Raw genomic sequence first — 17,646 nt, 5'->3', positions numbered from 1 at the left:
AGGGACTCTGTACCTTCCTGAAAACCTCTTTCTACTTCAGTTTCTGCTTCATATATTCTATTATCCTAGTATCTTTGGCACTTGATAAATGACAGATGTGGAATAACACCCAAAATGTTGTTTGCAGGAATAAGTTATTAAAAGGCTATACTGTCTCTATATAGGGGAAAAGGGCTTATAAAACACTTAAAAGAAAAGGCATTGTTGTGTGATATACATGGAATCTTACATTTCATTCATTTAGCAAGTCAACCATTTCTCAAGCACTTACTATGTGCTAGTAATCCCTAAATCCTGGGCTTTGCCTTTAGAAGTTCCTTAAGCATCTCATTTGTAATCACTGCACTTTCTGCAAGACAACATCAAGGATTTCTTTTAAAGACAATGAGTCAGTATTTATGGGGCATAATTAAGTCAGAAAAGAACAAGATTTGCCTTTGCTGCTTTCAGAGCAGACTTGAAGAACTGATGTTAATTAGGGAAGACTTTCTGGATACTAATGATTTGAGCATTGCACTTCATTGTCAAGGTAATGCCCTGAATTGCTTAGGTTAGTTTGATTCATTTGCTAGTTGTGTCTCATTTTAGTATAATAAGAATGCAAAACTATTTCCCTTTTTCCTCCCTGGTAACACTTCTGCCATATCCATCATAGTGCCACAGAAGCTGACTACTTTAAAATGACAATGACTTTTATTACCTTGATACCGCTCACTTTTTGAATAATACTATTCTACTATTCAGAACTAAAAATGTGGCAAAAAAACGATCCAGAATTAAGTTCTGTAGCAAAACAAGTAAGTACCACATTAAAAGTTTCTACCTAGAGAAACTGATGCCAGGGGCTTAGGTGGAGAGCAAATGTTTTGAGAATGAGGGCAATGAATGTACAAATGTGCTTTATACAATTGATGTATGTATGGATTGTGATGAGTTGTATGATTTTTAAAAAAGTTTCTACCTTAAATTATAATACTCCAATTGAATTATGCTAATACTACATGAAGGTATGGTCCAGTTTCACACAATTTTCTTCTTGGAAAGATTATATGTACAAAATATCAAGGTAAGATTTGGACCACAGAGACAAAAATTCCTGAAATTAACAACCATGGGTCAGTTAAGTGCAGTATGTTTTTGTTGACTTTCTGGGGGTTTACAAATGCAAGAATACTAGATCCCAGTGCCTTTTGTTTCTATGGCCAATTCTGTGGAGAAGTATGCTACTGAGGTCTCAGTAGTGATACGAAGAGATTCCTTAAAAGCATATTTAAAGACATATAACATCTGCCCTCAATTGAAGGAGTTGGTAGCAAAAAATGTGTTCCATATGGCATATACAACATATGCCAAAATGAGATCCATCTGTTTCAAAACACTGAGAACAGATTTGGCAAAAAGAGACCCATTTCCTACCCCCACCAAAATATAAAATAAACGGAGTCTGTCAGCCAATTCTTAGGTGCCATCTCTGGAATTAGACTGTTATCACAGAAAAGGAGCCTTCAATAAGACAGTGAACAGTTCCATTTTATCATGTACAGTGAACCCTCGCCACTTCGCGCTTCGACGTCCGCGGCTTCACTCTATCGCGGTTTTTGCGTAACAGCACATGCTCTGTCATTACTGCCACTGATTGGCTCATACTGTACACGCTTGATGCCATAAATAATATAATAAATAATAAATGATAATTGTAACGTCCAAAATGTTTTACTGTATTTTCCCTTTTTCGTTTAATAAACTGGGTAATACGAGTGTAATGGTGACTAAAGGGTGTTTTTTCATGTCCTCTATGCTCTAACTACGAAAATATTTGATTTACAAATAAGGAATCCTACTTCGCGGAATTTCATTTATCACGGTAGGGTCTAGAACCGATTAACCGCGATAAGCGAGGGTTCACTGTAATACTAATTCGTATTTTACTCTCAAATATAAATCAATGGAAGCATTACTATTTCTCTAGTTAAAACTTACATAACCTAAGAGATAACAGGGTAATAAGGATAGGCCACTTTACAGTTATCTACTATACTGCTCTTTAACCATGCACCTAGTAAATAACTGTGATCACAGTGGGAAGAACATTAACTGAAATAAATCCGAGAAAAATTATCTCACATTGGAAAGACTAACTCAGACTATTCCTTTCATCATTAAATTAATGTTAAATTAATATGTGATGGTATACCAAACTCATCTGGCTAGAGACAGGTAATATAATCAAGATACCACACTCAGAAACAGTCCCCTAATACTATGTATTGTTTTCTTTTGCTTTTATACATTTACACAATGCTAAAAATTGCTCTCTAAATCTCTTTAAAAAAAAAACACCCCAGTTTATTTTCTTTTACTTCTGTGATGGCTCAAAACGCAGGGAAGTACATAAGCCTAAGTTGGTAACTTACAAATAAGCATGACTATCCTAGCCAAGAGCAAATTCCTAACTCAAGGAGTTAAAGTTAGTGGTTTTAATTATCTGTATTTATAAATATGGAGAACAGTGAAGTGAACTAAGCTTTGGCAACAGACAAATCATTTCCTTTCTTTTTTTATTCAAATCATGTTTCTTATCTTGGCCAAAAGATATCTCTGGTAGAATTATTTATTCCCTTTATAAACATAATTCTATTTTATGATGGGAGACAAAGTGTAATCTACAACAACTACCCAAAAAAAATTTATCAAAAGTTGCTTTTACTTCTTCAAAACACCAAGAAAAGCAGTGGCCAAAATAGGTTAGGTACTGTATTTGAGAAATGGAATATATATATATACTTCTTCAAAACACCAAGAAAAGCAGTGGCCAAAATAGGTTAGGTACTGTATTTGAGAAATGGAATATATATATATATATCTTTGAGAACTACTATATTCCTCACTGCCCCACAAAGAGCACACCATCAATAAAGAGCACATACATACATATACACTTTTAATTCCGAAATGCAGAATTTAGTAAAAGCGATGGATAACTTGCTCATGGATACGGCGCACATTCCTAGGATATTTCCAGAAGCAAGTCTTGGACTCATTCACAATTAAATTGTGTGTTTGCTCTGGGGTGGTTCCCAGCTGGTGTGCGAGCAGCGGAGTTCCTGGTAGCATATGTGCGCCCAGGTCCTACAGTGCCCGAGACAGACAGAGGGTCTGGCATGCCGGTGACTGCCACGCCCCGAATACAAGTTGGTGTCCCAGGGCAGACAGAGTGCTCGACAGGTCGCACAGAGCTGGTCCCATGTCGCAGAAAGGGGTGGATGCACACTGTCCCTGTCAAGCACGGGCTCTGGGAGTCCCTCGACTGAAAACGGGTCGTGTGAATCTTGTGTCTGGGGCTCTCAGAGCTGCCCGCTAGCAGCTGTGCTGCCAGGGAACTCTGGTTGCATAAATATGGACGGAGGCTGGCCAGCTGCATGCATGGGCATAACACTCAACAACCTCATCTGCCCGTGGCCTCTTGAGCCTGCCCTGTCCAGATCCGAGCACATACTGGGCTGACGTCAGCCACCCTAGCAAGGGCTGTTTCTGACGCAGAAAAAGTCATTTATTCCTGCAGAGGAGAAATCAGTTTGCAGAGAGGATAAAAATCCTGCCAGGAAAGGGGCTGCTTAGGATACCGGAAGGTAGGCTAGTGAGGGCTACAGCTGAGTCAACAGGTACCAACGTGAGGACATCATTATGTCTATTACTGGACAGAAGAAACATAAAAAATAGTCTGTAAAACATATTGGTAATTTATTAACAGGTAATAGAATATGTTAACATAATACATGGAAGTTACGCAGTATGCAGAAACATACCCGGAGCATTATTTGCATAAAACACGGTAAGTGTTTTTTAGAAGAAAATAAAACCTAACAGATTTTTTAAATCTGCAATTGCTTCCTGTGAATACTAACAAAAAATCTAGTGTTATCATTTTAAAGCTGTAAATATGTTTCCTTCCTCACCAACTCTTTTTTTTTTAACCTCAACTCTTAATAAGTAAATAATTCTGTGAAAAACAAATGCATGCAATGTATTTGCTTGCCAAAACTCTAAAGTATCAAAAACATATGCCATTCAACCATTTATACCAGCACCAAAAAATATCAAAAACATAAAATAAATCTATATTCAAAACTACAATGCATTATTGAAGAGTCAGTAAATTTTATATATGCATCCTATATTCAATATTGCAAAAATGTCATTCTCCTACAGTTGATCTATAGATTCAAAATAATCACAATAAGAATGGGTTTTTGATGGAAACTCATAAATTGATTCAGAAATTTTTAAAAAATCATTTTATTGGGGCTCATACAACTCTTATCACAATCCATACATACATCAGTTGTGTAAAGCACATTAAATTTTTATGAAAGAGTAAAGAAGCAAAAGGTACCTAAAATCGATATTGAAGAACGCTGAAGAACTTATACTACAACAAGGCTTGATATAAAGCTATAGTAATTATGATGTTCTAGACACAAGGAGGGACCAAGCAAGGGATGCAGTCTAGAAGCAGACCTACTCCCGATCCACCACCTGACTTATGGTAAAGTTGGTGTGCTCTCAGTATCGGTGCCGGGTCAAGTAGACAGTCACACCAAAAAAGAAAGCACTGTCAACGTCAACAGATACGAGAATGAGGAAAAGGTTCCAAAGCTGATTTTACCAATGGTTACACAACCCTTCTGGATATGTATGAACGACTGAATTGTTTAAGTTAATACTAGCTCAATAAAAGTAATTATTTTAAAAGAATGAGCATTGGCTCCTATCTGAACTCATTCACAAAACTCAATTCCAAATGGCTTGTAGCTCTAAATGTAAAAGGTTAAAACACAGAATATATTTTTATAACCTTAGAATAGGCAAAATTCACAAAAAAATTATTAAATAGGCAAAATGTTATCCAAGGAAAAAAGTTAACTAGGTGAAGCTAAAATTAAAAGTCTCTCTTTGTTTAAACAGATGATTGAGGGAAAACCTAAATCACAGAGTAAGAAAATGTGTTTACAGCAATATAGTCAACAAAGGGTTTCCAATAAAACATAAAACCAAGCGAAACGCTTGCGTTAATTCTGACTCAAAGCAACCATCTAGTACAAAACAACGGAACGGCTTGCTCCTTAGGGTTGCTGAGACAGGAGCAGCCGCTCGGCCTCTCCTTCATCTTGAGGGGTTTGAACTGACAAAGCCGAACTGGAAGTGCCAGCTAGCCTCCTGACAAAACATCAGAAAGAAAGGCCCGTGAATCAATAAGGGAGGGAAGCCCACTTAAAATGTGCATTAGACAGATACTCCACCAAAGAAGTTATCAAAATAGCCAATAAACATGAAAAAATCTGCTCTATTTCATTGTTTCTTGAGGAAATATAATACTATGACAAAATAATAATGTATAATTTATCAAGGGTTAGTGAGGGAGGGGGGAGTGGGGAGGGAGGGGAAAAAATGAGGACCTGATGCCAGGGGCTTAAGTGGAGAGCAAATGTTTTGAGAATGATGAGGGCAATGAATGTACAAATGTGCTTTACACAATTGATGTATGTATGGATTGTGATAAGAGTTGTATGAGCCCCTAATAAAACGATTAATAATAATTTTAAAAATATGACACTTGAAAAAAAACAACAACAAAAAATATATACACACACACACACACACACACACACACACATATATATATAACACTTGTGTAAAAAAAAGGAAATATAATACCACTACAAATACGGTAAAATGAAATAAAATGAGACAAAATATCTAATACTGGAAAACCTGTGAAAAACATATCTTCAGCAGCTGATGAATTTTAATTTGATTAACCACAGCTACTTGGTAAGAATCTCAAAATTTAAATATATGATCCAAAAGGTTCACTCCAAGAAAAAGAAAAAGAAACTGATTGTGGTAGCACAATACTGCTTGGTGTGATGGAACTAAGGAATGGGATGATATCTGTAAGAGCTCCCAATAAAATGAGGAATAAAAATTTTTTTTAATTAAATGGCATTAATATCAGGAAAGAAAAAAAATGTTTGGTCACAACACTGACATTCTAGTACAACGATCACACCTTATCATTCACACCTAGCTTTCCAAAAAACCATTTTCCATGGAAAGGAACCAAGTTTCCTTGGTTTCATGGTTGACCTCAAGACTAGGGAGGTGTTAAGAGTAGGTTACGCCTAAAACATTTGGTGCGGGGGGGTGGGGGAGGTGGGGGGCGCGGATGCTGGGCATGACAGACTACAAGTGATTGGGTTTAAGAGCATGCATTTATTTTCTCACAGTTTAGGAGGCCAGAAGCTTGAATTTAGAGATCCATCCAGCTACAGGGGAAGCTTCTTTCTGTGTCTGTTATGAAGAAAGACCTTTGTTTCTTCAGCTTCTGCTTCCTAGTCCTAAAGACATACCCTACACTAAGCATGTCTATGCAATACAACAAAGACAACCTATTCCCAAATAGCTAACTGTAAGGTCGGAGGTTTGAGTCCACCCAGGGACTGCTGACCTACTTCTAAGAAATCAAACATTAAAAACTCTAAGGCCCATAGTCCTGCTCTGTAACCTGAGGTTGTCATGAAGTAGAATCCACTCCATGCTAACTGGTAGGTTAAACATACTAACCATTAAGAGGAGAAACCTGAAAGATACCACCTTAGCAGAGTGGCCAAAATTCTGATTATGACTAATGGGACAAACTGGTAGCATATGATGCCTCCTGATATGAGACTTCCGTAAAAAGATGTATAACCCAAATCTGTATTTGGCATCTAAAATTATAGGACAAAATAACTGATCTACATTATAAGACGCAAACTTAAAAAAAAATAAGATGCAAACTTAACTAACTGTGGTAACAGAAAGCCAATCAATCAGTGGTTGCAGGGGAAGGAAGGTGCTGGGAGAGAATACAGATGCAAAGGAGCACAAAAAAACTTCCGGAACTGATGCACTTTGATTGTTTTAATGGTGACATGGTGTGTGCGTATGGCAAATTCAACTTGTATAATTATACTTTATTATATATCAATTGTACCTCAACAAAATTGCTTTAAATCTTTAACTAGCTATTTCTGATCAACAGAGAGTAAAGGGATGTTCGACAGGATCATTGGGGACATATGAAATAGGTCTATGGTGTAGACAATAATGCTTTGACTTTCATTTCCTGACTTTGATAAGAGAATATTCTTATTTCAGGGAATATAAAGGGGACTTCAAAAAGTTCATGGAAAGGGAAGTACCGTCAACCAGTTTTGCAATCTAGCTGGAAAAAGCAGATTTCTCTATCCAAAAACATGATAATTATGCTGAACACATTTCAAACTGCCACTCCAAGTTCAAAAGGAAAACCAAGATACATATGAAGAAAACCTTCATTAATCATTTCTGCTTATTTTAACCAAAAGCTGGATAGAACATTACGGTAAGCTCTTCAAGAGAAAATGAAAACATGCAGCACATGATAGTTTTCCACAAAACAGAAACCTGTACTATATCATATGCAACAAACTGCTGGCTCCTGGATTAGAGTCCCCAAGACTCGGCCCCCCACTCCTTGGGGGCAGTGTGAGCTCTGGAGTCCTGCCATCACCCACATGATTCCCCAGCCATCCTCACTCGCCTCCTCCAGTCCGCTGCCTGTCTGCTTGTTGCTTTCCTGCACCAAACCTTGGGGTGTCAGTAAACATTTATAAACAGCCTGTTTGATATTTGAAGAATTGAACTTGTAAGCAACCTAAATAGTTCTTCCTCTAAGACACAATTTACATTATTGGGATACTCCCTACCTCTCCCCCCACCCAATCTTGTAAATGTATCTCTTTGTCCTGTTTTTGGTAGGAGTCTTTTTTTTAAACCTATAAACACAGCAAACATCATGATTTCTTGTTCCTGGTTTAAAAATAAATAAATAAAGCACATCTTTCCAAAAGAAAAGCTCATGGAGAGAAAAAAAAAAAAGTTCATGGAGAGTTTTCATTATGCTTTAATTCAATTTTTCCATTGACTTTTGAAGCTCTTTTTTACATTCTAATATTTAGGGGCAAGGAATATGTCTGTAAAACTTTCTGTTACATGTTCAGGAAAAAATAGGTAAGGTTAAAAGAAATAGAGAAGGAAAAAGATTAATGAAGTAAATGAAAGTATTATAATAAAATGTTGTCGCTCGGATAATCTGGATGAATGATGTACAGAAATACTCTGTGATCTACTAGTAAGCTTTGCATTAAGCCTGAAATTATGTAAAAATGAAAATGTTTTGTTTTTTAATCTAAAATATGTGGCATTTAGAATACTTTAACCAAAAAAAAAAAGAATACTATTACCAACACTCTGGTATCCATTCATCCATCAGCAAATATTGGATGTTCCCACACTGATGAAATTTGACAACATCGGCCCTACATGCTTGCCAGAGCTATGAACAGAACACATGTCAACATCTAAACTTATAAATCTGACTATTTGATTTATAAATACATTCCCTTTTCATTTAACTAACTAATATTTAAAGAGCACCTGTCTCTGTGCCAGCCCAAGCAGGCTCCAGAAAAACCAAGTCACCTTGTCTGGAATCTGAAGCACACACAGATAACGATGAAGCGGTGAGGAGTGAAACCAGGTAGAATACAGCCAGATAAGAGAAAGAAGAGTGTAATATGAGCACATATACTGGGACAGGAACTTGAGGAAATGTTTGCAGCCGGCCACAGCTAAAACCATGGGGATAATAAAACCGAGAAGAGATTGAAGGCACATAAGGAAGAGATCCGTTGGGTGGATAGCTGTAAGGTCTTGTATTCCATGCGAATGTAGCAAAGCTTCATCTGGACTAGGAAGACACTGAGAACTTTGATTTACTTGCTTAAATATTTTGCTTTGATTTCTTTTGTTTTGGGGATCTATACCAGGAAGGCAAAAGAGTGCAAAATGTACTGAGTTAGGAGAATGGTGTGACCAGATCAGGGTTTCAAAAAGACACCTAGCTAAGAACAAGGAGGCTAAGAAAGAAGAAAATGTTCTAAAACCGGTTGTGCTGACTAGTGCACAACTCTTTTTAATCTGGTAGAACTATTGATTTATGTGTTATGTGAATTATATCAATATAATTCTGTTAAAATGTAAAAGAAAAGAAAATGAGAGAGCTTGTAGTTTGGTAAGAAAATTTGTTCAACATATTGACTTCTCTGCTGCCCGACAGACTCATCACTCTACCACCCACCAGTACATAACCTAGAGCAAATGTGCAATACATACTTGTTGTCAATAAAGGAAGTATAGGCATTATCCCAATGAGAGATAAAGGCCTCATTTATAACTGAAAACAGAAGTAAAGAATCCAAGATAACAGAGAGATACAAGAGCTCAGATGTTATTAAACAAAAGAATCTATAAGGCTGAGAGACAAGAGAGGCACGAAAAATTACTGAATGTTCTTATTGGGTGACCATTTAGATGGTAAGCCACTGAACTAGACAGCTATAGCAAGAGAATTGAAGAAAGTAAACACTTTCACTCAATTATAACACATCAAAATTATAGAACTGGTGTTTTGCTGTCAATATTTTCACACAAACACACACAAAAGCAAGTCTGGAAGAGAACAGATTTGTTTATGAGAGATAGGTAGTCCTTACAAATGCATTAACACTGTTGCTAACCACAAAGTTAGAGGTTTGAGTTCACCCTACTAAAAGGACCTGCCAATCTGCTTCTTAAAGATTTGCCACTGGAAGCCCCATGAGCCATATTTCTACTCTGGCACATTTTGACCCCACTATGAGTTGGGGTCAAATCAACAGCAACTTAGTTTTAAAAGCTGTTTAGTAACTGCCACATTCTTATCTACTTCCATGGGTGAAATAACTTGAGTAAAGGAAAATTATGCAATGCAGTTAAGGTTTATAATAAGAAATATTTTAGAAACAATACAAATGCCCACCATTACATTACTGGTAAAATGTTTGTCTCTTATTTGCAAAATGCTCAACCAATTGTAAAAGCAGTGTCTGATCTTTATCTTCACAAGCGGGGAAGAGGATCAAGATCAACACAGCCTAAGGCTGATTCTTACGAGGCTGAGGTCAGAGCAGCCTCTGCTCTCCAAACCAGTTTACCCATGTGGATACCAACCATCAGTCCTCCCACAGCCCTTTCTACTGGTCCACTATGTTGGAAAATGCATTGTAATGGCCACCAGAACTCAGACAATACTCATGATTGTAACAGGTCACAATTCAGTATCAGAAATGGTTCAGGTTACAGTTCTATCAGGATAACTTCTTCCCAGCAGTGCCCACAGGCATGCCTTTCTGGCCCTGGTCCTCTCAATCCCTTGGCCTCTGCCATTGGGCCATGTGCTATAAAACTAAGTTATAAAACTGAAGTTCTGCTGATAAGCACCCCGAGGCAGCTCACTCTGCCAGTAAGTCTCCTGCCTAATGATGCTCAGTTTTCTCACTCCTGCAGTCTACTATCAGTCTTCCACTGCACTACTGCAGTCTCCCTTTCTCTGCCACTGCTTATCACCTTCACTGTAACCTTACTCTTTCTGTCTCGTAGATCTAGGAGCTTCTCAGAACAGCTTCTCCACTTCTGGATCTTCTTCCTGAGTAAAAGGGAGATCTCCCTTTCCCAACTCAGGGTTAACTCATTTCAAATCCAGCACAATGGCAAAGCAGGCCAATCACTCTCCTCATTCTTGTTCCAAACACTTTGTTTGCATAGTCTCACCCAGTCATCTGATAGGAGTTAGGATCCTGACTATAAGCTAGAAAAACCATATTAAGTAATTCACGGAACCTCAAGAAGTCAAAGCGTTTTAGAATAGGTAATTTAAGTTAAAAATTAAGTACAAATATGTGAATGAATTAAAGTTCAGAATATTTTTTGTCTAGCTATTCTTCTAGACTTGTACTAGTAATCAGGGAGGAGGGAGTATCCAATAAACAAGATAAATGTGGGCTCACTTGTTTTTACTAATCTATAGTGACTTATTTCACATAAATCTTTGAGATGGTAAAAAATGTTAAACTGTTCACCAAAGATTAGTAAGTAAGCACAAGTAAGCCTGGGTTTATTTTGCTTTTTGAGCAATGCAACAGCATTCATAGTAGAAGATAAATACAATTCCAAGTGTATTTTTTATCTAGAATCCATAAAACACCGTATTTGTAAATATCTTTTAAATCTGAAGAGTTTAAACTGAGCTCCTTAGAATCCTTTAAATAAATTCTAGGCCGATCAATACTTATGTACTTTAAGCTTAGCTAATTTTTATGTCATTGAAGTGTTTATAAATCATTTTCACTGTGTATTTCATTCCAATAAGCATGTGAGATATGTAAAGTAGGCAGAAACATGCCTGCCAACATGTATGGCAAAAGCATGTCTCCAGGGCAGTTTCAACCTTCCTGGTGCATCATTTTATCCCCTCAAAAGGAAAGAAGTTTCATTCAGTTTCTCAGGCTATGAGAGAGCTAGTGATTTGTTTCACTCTTAATTTTCACCATCTATAACTTCCAAAATTACACACACGGTCAAAATGCAACACAGAGCAAATCTTTGTAAAATCACATTTCATATAATTTCCCTATGACTCCATCAAATCTTTTAATGTGAAAACAATACATTCTAGTTTTCTAGGACAAATTCTAAAAATATGCTGCTGCATCACTGCAGAAGATACATTTCCAATAAGTTCATAAATTCTTATAATGTACAACAATACTTTACACCAAGGCAAACCAGATGTAAGACTGCAGCAAAGTCTACTGAACGATTACTAAACCGCATCTCTTCTCCCAGCCTGTTGGCTATTAGCTTACCTCCGGAGGAGCACTGAGGGAGGGTTTCCTTTTCAGCTCTTCACATTTTCTCTTCTTACAGATCTGATGGCTATTCTTTCTGTTCTTACAGTAAGTACAGTCACCACAGTTCGCCTTCTGCTGGCAGGGTCCACAGACTCCACATCTCTTTCGTTTCTTCTTTCCCAAAGTAGGTAGCAAAGTTGCGGAGGGTGAAGACGAAGTACTAGGAAGTGACACAGACACCAGTGGGAGATTAACAACACCAAGGGTGCCGGTCATGTGGACCTGGGAACTCCCGCCTACGGTTATGCTAGGGCCGGACTGGGCGAGTTGAGCACTCAGCGGAGCCGGGTACAGTCCTCTTTCAGGGGCTATTGCAAACCTGGGAAGGTAAATTGGCAGAACATTGTTATGAACCTGCTTTTCGTTTTCTTTATTGCTAAGAGCCATTGCTGGAGGTATCAAGCTTTTCTCAGAGTATGTCGATGACTGAGGCGTGTGACCTGAGCAGTCCAAAGGCAAAATCTGCATAGCACCCTGGGCCTCCGGCCCACATGAGACAGCGCTCTGGGGTTCAGGCCACTCTGAGAGAACATGACAGGTAACAGTTGAGTCTGGAGGAGCAGCAAAGAAGACAGGCAGATCTGGGACAGCACCACCACTCATACCAAGGGCTTCTTGTTGGTCTAGGATGGCACTAAAGACCTCCTCTTGGACTGGAATGGCACCAGGAACCTCTGGAAAGTGTGAGGTCTCCCCTAGGACCTCTCCATGAACTGGGTTAGTACCAGGAACTTCCCACTGGTGTGGGGTAGCACTGAAGGCCTCACCTAGGACAGAGCTGGAGTCAGGAATTTGTTGTTGATTTGGAGCAGCACCAGAAACTTCCTGTTGCTCTAGGGTGGCTCTGAGGACCTCCTGATGGTTTATGTTAGCACCAAGGGGTTCTTGTTCTGAGCCTGCCAGGAGTTTTAATAAAGAGGTAGGATACACAGACCCACCAACAGACAAGCAGTTTTGAAAGTCTATTTCCGATATAACATTATTAAAGCTGGAGGTGGGATTGCAATCATGCTCATCTTTCAAGGGATCCAAGTAAGAATCGGATAGCTTAAGAGATTCTACTCGTGAACCCAAATCTTCTAACTGATCCCTGGTGTTTCTTTCAGAGGTAACCTTGGAGATTGTGCTTGGGGGCAAAGGAGCCCATTCAGCGTCTTGTGTAAACTTTCTAGTGTAATCATTGATATCATTTAATGTCTCTCCCGAGAATAGCTCTTCTTCATGTGTCCCCCCTTCCAATGGCCTAGAATGGATCTCTACTGCCAAGCCACTGTGGGTGGTAATGTTGGTTTTGGCTTCTTCAACCCTTTGGGACAAAGACTGGGTTGTCTTTTGGCTCTCACTTTTAATTAAAGATGACTTTTGTACATCAATTAGATTATCAATGTCAGGGGGGATTGGGGGATCTTGCATTGAGTCTGATTGATTTTCAGAGTGTCGTACTCCCACATCAGTGACCACCTCATACTCACACTCTTGCTTTTCTAAATTCTTAGACGGCAGAACTTTCTTAGGTTTGGTTACAACCACTGGAGGCTGGGAGAGACGCCTACTCAGGGAGGTTCTTCTGAGAGCCATAGTAAACCCAGTGCTAGTTAAGGATTCTGGGTTCCGATGAAGAACCTCATTCCTTTCCAGATTCATTCGTGCAGCTCCAGCCCTTGTCAGAAGGCCTCTGACTGGCATGGGAGGTTTGGGCTCTGTTTTTTTCTTAACATTTCTCTCTTGAATTAATGGTTTTCCTTTCCCAGGGCTGACAGACTGGAGGGAGGTCACCTTTTTGTTGGTTGCCTTGGAAGTCGTCTTCGGTTGTTTGAGTTTCTGTTTGTTGAGATCCTCCCTCCTGACTGGTCGAGAAGCCCTTGCATTGTGGGATGGAGACATAGTTACAGAGAATGAAAAACTGAAAGGCCACGGGATACAGAGTCATTGGTCCTTTGGGTGGTCTTGCTTCCGCGGAGAATCTGGATGTCCCACAGCTGAGCTCAGTCACATCAAGGTTTAGCCTGAAGTAACAAACAAAAAACATTGAAAGTGAGTCTTTTTCCTGTCTACTGTCCCATTGGGAAAAAAAAAAATTACCAGAAGCTATTCATTGAAAGTAGATAACTGACCAGTGTTATAAAGAAGAAAAACTGATATCAAATTACTTCGGCAAGTCACATGACCTCTCAGACTCGGCGCTACTTCTTAAATGAGGCCGATAGGTGTCAATGCAACTCTCAAGGAAAAGTCTAGGCTCACTGGGTTCATTCTTTGTTTTTGTGTTTCGTTCTTAAGGCATTTGAGCTCAGGCAGGGTTCTGTAAGAAGGCGGACTTTAGAAGTAGGCAGATCTGGGTTCAGTTCACGTCATTAGCTGAGTGATTCTGACAAACCTCTTAGTCTCTCATAGTACTAGTCAAATGACCATGGGTATAAAATGCAATACTATATACAATAGTTACCACATTGTTATGCAGGAGATTTTTAAAAATAGGTTAAAGAAAATTAAGTCCACTTACAACTCCAGATATAAATACAATAAATTATATCATATAGCATTATTAAGGAACCAGTTTAGCCCAATTTGTCATATCTCACAAAACAGGCCCAGTTACTGTTTCTGTTCCCACCTATCACACTATAAATAAGGGGACTCAGAGTACATTAAAAGTGTAAGCATTGAAAAAATAGAGTCCAAGCATTGAGCCTTTAAAAAAGAGACTTTAGCTAGACATTAGTAATGAAACTAAATAAAAGAAAATTTACATTTTGATAAATCTGTACTAAACAGAAACACGAAGTCAGCTATAAATAACCTTGGAGCTATGAAGAGCTATAGGATCCGTTCTCCAAAGACCACCGCTTTCTTTCACCAGCTGTTGGAGTTATCAGGACATTTTGATTCCACTGTCCAGAAATTCAACATTATCTTTTTCAGATAACAAAAAATACACACAATTCAGATAAGAATGCTTAAAAAAAAAAAAGAATGCTGGAGAGCAAATGTTTTGAGAATGACAAGGGCAATGAATGTACAAATGTGCTTTACACAATTGATGTCTGTATGGATTGTAATAAGAGTCATATGAGCCCCTAATAAAATGATTAAATAAATTAATTAATTTTAAAAAAGAATGCTTTCAAAGCCACATTGCTTAAATAAATAAATAAATGGGTAGATAATCTGGGTGTTCCAATCAACCTTTTAAAATTAAAATTTACACAAGAGGGTTTCAGAAAATAGAAAAATTCCATTATCTATTAAGCTCATTTTTCCTGAAAAATTTGAAGCCCCCTTGTAGGCTCCCAGAGGGTGTCATGGGATCAGCTTAAAAAATAATTTATAAACTGATCTCTGTCCTCTGTTCTTTTATATTGAACAGAGAAGTGCTTTAGAAATGCCTATTTGCAATTAAGATCATGTTTATCACTTAAACATTATCACTTATAAAAGATCCTACACCAAGGATATGTAAAAGGTATGAGCATCAAGGATAAGGCTCCTTTAAATGGTAACAACCTTTTTATGAGAATGTCTTCAGCGACCTCTGAAAAACCCAACTGCTGGGGAGAAACCACTGGGTCCCACCCAGCCAAAGGAGGGACAATCAGAGTAAAAGAAGGGCTCCTCGATTTTATCACTCTTGCTTCCACTGACAAAATGTAGCCGAAATGTAGCCGTTTGATAAGCTGAACTCTGGGAGCAGGGGAGAAAACTTTTCACAACACTGAGTGTGGGGTGGGAGTTGGGGAATGAGAGAACTGTATAGGCCATTCTGTTAAATAGGTCCACATTTCATTACAGGAGCACCGCCAGATAATCTTCCTAAAATTAAATTTCCTTTTTAATGTTTTAATGCTTTTGTTTATAATAAAGTATTAAAGAGGTGGAAGTATATGCAGATCCCACCATTCTGGAGAAGAACTAAAGCATTTCAACAGGTATATCTCTCCTGTGTACAACTTGCCTAATTCAGCTTTCCAGTACAGATGACAATTAATGTTCTCATATTTCTCAAAATTAGTTTTTCCTTTTACCTGTGATAGGTTCCAGAATCTGAGTGCTACAGCTACGCGACAACATGGCTAGAGCAGGAAGAGACCTGTTAATAAAGGTACATAGTGAGCTCACAAGAAGGAGCCGTGGACAACTAATTGACACCATGCCATGTGCTGTCCTTAAACCATTAAAATAAGGCTGTGGCTACCATGACTCGAATTCGACCTTGCAAGTCTGGCTAGACCAGAGGATGTACACTGGTACAGATAGGAACTGAAAATACAGGGAATCCAGGGCAGATGAGCCCTACAGGACCAGTGGTGTGAGTGGCAAAACAGGGAGGGTAAAGGGAGAAGGGGTAGGAAAGAGGGAACCGATTACAAGGAACTGTGTGTGACCTCCTCCCTGGGGGACAGACAACCAAAAGTGGATGAAGGGAGACGTCGGACAGGGCAAGATATGACAAAATACCAATTTATAAACTATCAAGGGCTCATGAGGGAGGGGGGAGCGGGGAGGGAAGGGAAAAATGAGGACCTAATGTCGGGGGTTTAAGTGGAGAGAAAATGTTTTGAGAATGATGTACAAATGTGCTTTACACAATTGATGTGTGTATGGATTGGGATAACAGTTGTATGAGCCCCAATAAAATGTTAAAAAAAAGACGGTGGGATGTAAAACATGACTCAGTTAACAGATCTTGTCTCCAGAGGGGACCAAGACCTCTAACTCACAATAAAATGTTTTCTGAAAGGTTTTTCTAAGATAGGGGACCAGAGTGAAAGAGATCTAAACATTCTAGGCCAAGAGATAAGCAGCCGACCCACCATTTGAGATAGGAATAGGCATATTGCTAATCCAAACTGGAGGGCAAAGGGTTAAGATAAGAGTGGAGAAATGGCCAAGAGGAGGCTGCTGGTGTAAGGCTTTGCCAATTATCCACACATAATTTTTAATTACATTGCCAAAAACTTACCTAACCCAACTAATCAACAAATAAAGCCGAAAAATGTGTCTTAATATTGTTTAAGCTTACTAGATGATGACTGTCGTTCTCTTAGAAGTCAGTTGTGTGTATGGGTGTGTGTGCGTGTGTGTGTGTGTGTGTGTGTGTGTAAATGTTTGGTCTTTTCCAACAATGATTAAACTAATCACCTTACCTAGAAAAATGAAAAACTAACTTTCTAAACTTTATCAGTTGTCTGTAAAGGACAACATTAACAGCACCATGTCAGAAAATTCCCTTCCACCTACAATCCTTCCTTCTTCTGCATCTCCCAAAGTCCCCTGGGCAGGAAGTGGCTGACCAGATGTAACCATCCAGCCCGTATATCAACTTAAAACTATACTGCAGTCCTTCCCACTACCAGCAGCGCCAAAACAGTGGTATTTGAATATAGAGAGCTGGTTGCAAAATGGAATGAGATCATAACCACTCAATTTGGCCCCTTAGAATGTCAAGGCTACAGCACTTGACAGGAAAACAAGAATTAAAACATTTCTTTCAAAAAGGCACACCTGGCTCAGTTTCCTCCCTGCAACTACGTTCTGCATCTAAAGGAAGAGGAGGCGGGCGGACTGCTGGCTGTTCCTAGATAGTGTTAAGCCACAGGAAGTGTGGGAGCGCTCAACACGCGGGGAGCCCGCAGAGGGAAAGGCCCGCGAATGCCCGCAGATTTAGTCAAAGGCTCCTTTCCATATGTAAAACGTCAGAGAGTGAGAGAGGCAGGAGAGCCCCGGGGGCCTAAGAGGGTGCGTGAAAATAGAAGTTAAAATGGAGATAAAACAG

At 38.9% G+C, this 17,646-nt stretch overlaps 1 protein-coding gene across 1 annotated transcript in view; it reads right to left on the bottom strand.

The window, feature by feature from the left end:
• The window catches only part of TET1 (tet methylcytosine dioxygenase 1), a 118,589-nt gene extending 104,832 nt beyond the window's left edge, over window positions 1-13,757 (bottom strand). Inside the window, exon 1 of the mRNA XM_045291477.1 lies at window positions 11,829-13,757. Within this exon, the coding sequence (XP_045147412.1) occupies window positions 11,829-13,757 (1,929 nt within the window). The remainder of the gene's footprint in view (window positions 1-11,828) is intronic.
• Between the last annotated feature and the right edge of the window lie 3,889 nt (window positions 13,758-17,646).

Source organism: Echinops telfairi, unplaced genomic scaffold, assembly GCF_000313985.2.
Source record: "Echinops telfairi isolate 266 unplaced genomic scaffold, ASM31398v2 ScPeMD7_70;HRSCAF=299, whole genome shotgun sequence".
In the NCBI taxonomy this organism is placed as follows: domain Eukaryota; kingdom Metazoa; phylum Chordata; class Mammalia; order Afrosoricida; family Tenrecidae; genus Echinops; species Echinops telfairi.
Note: the sequence above shows the minus strand (reverse complement) of the source record. Positions and strands in the feature narration are given on the sequence as shown.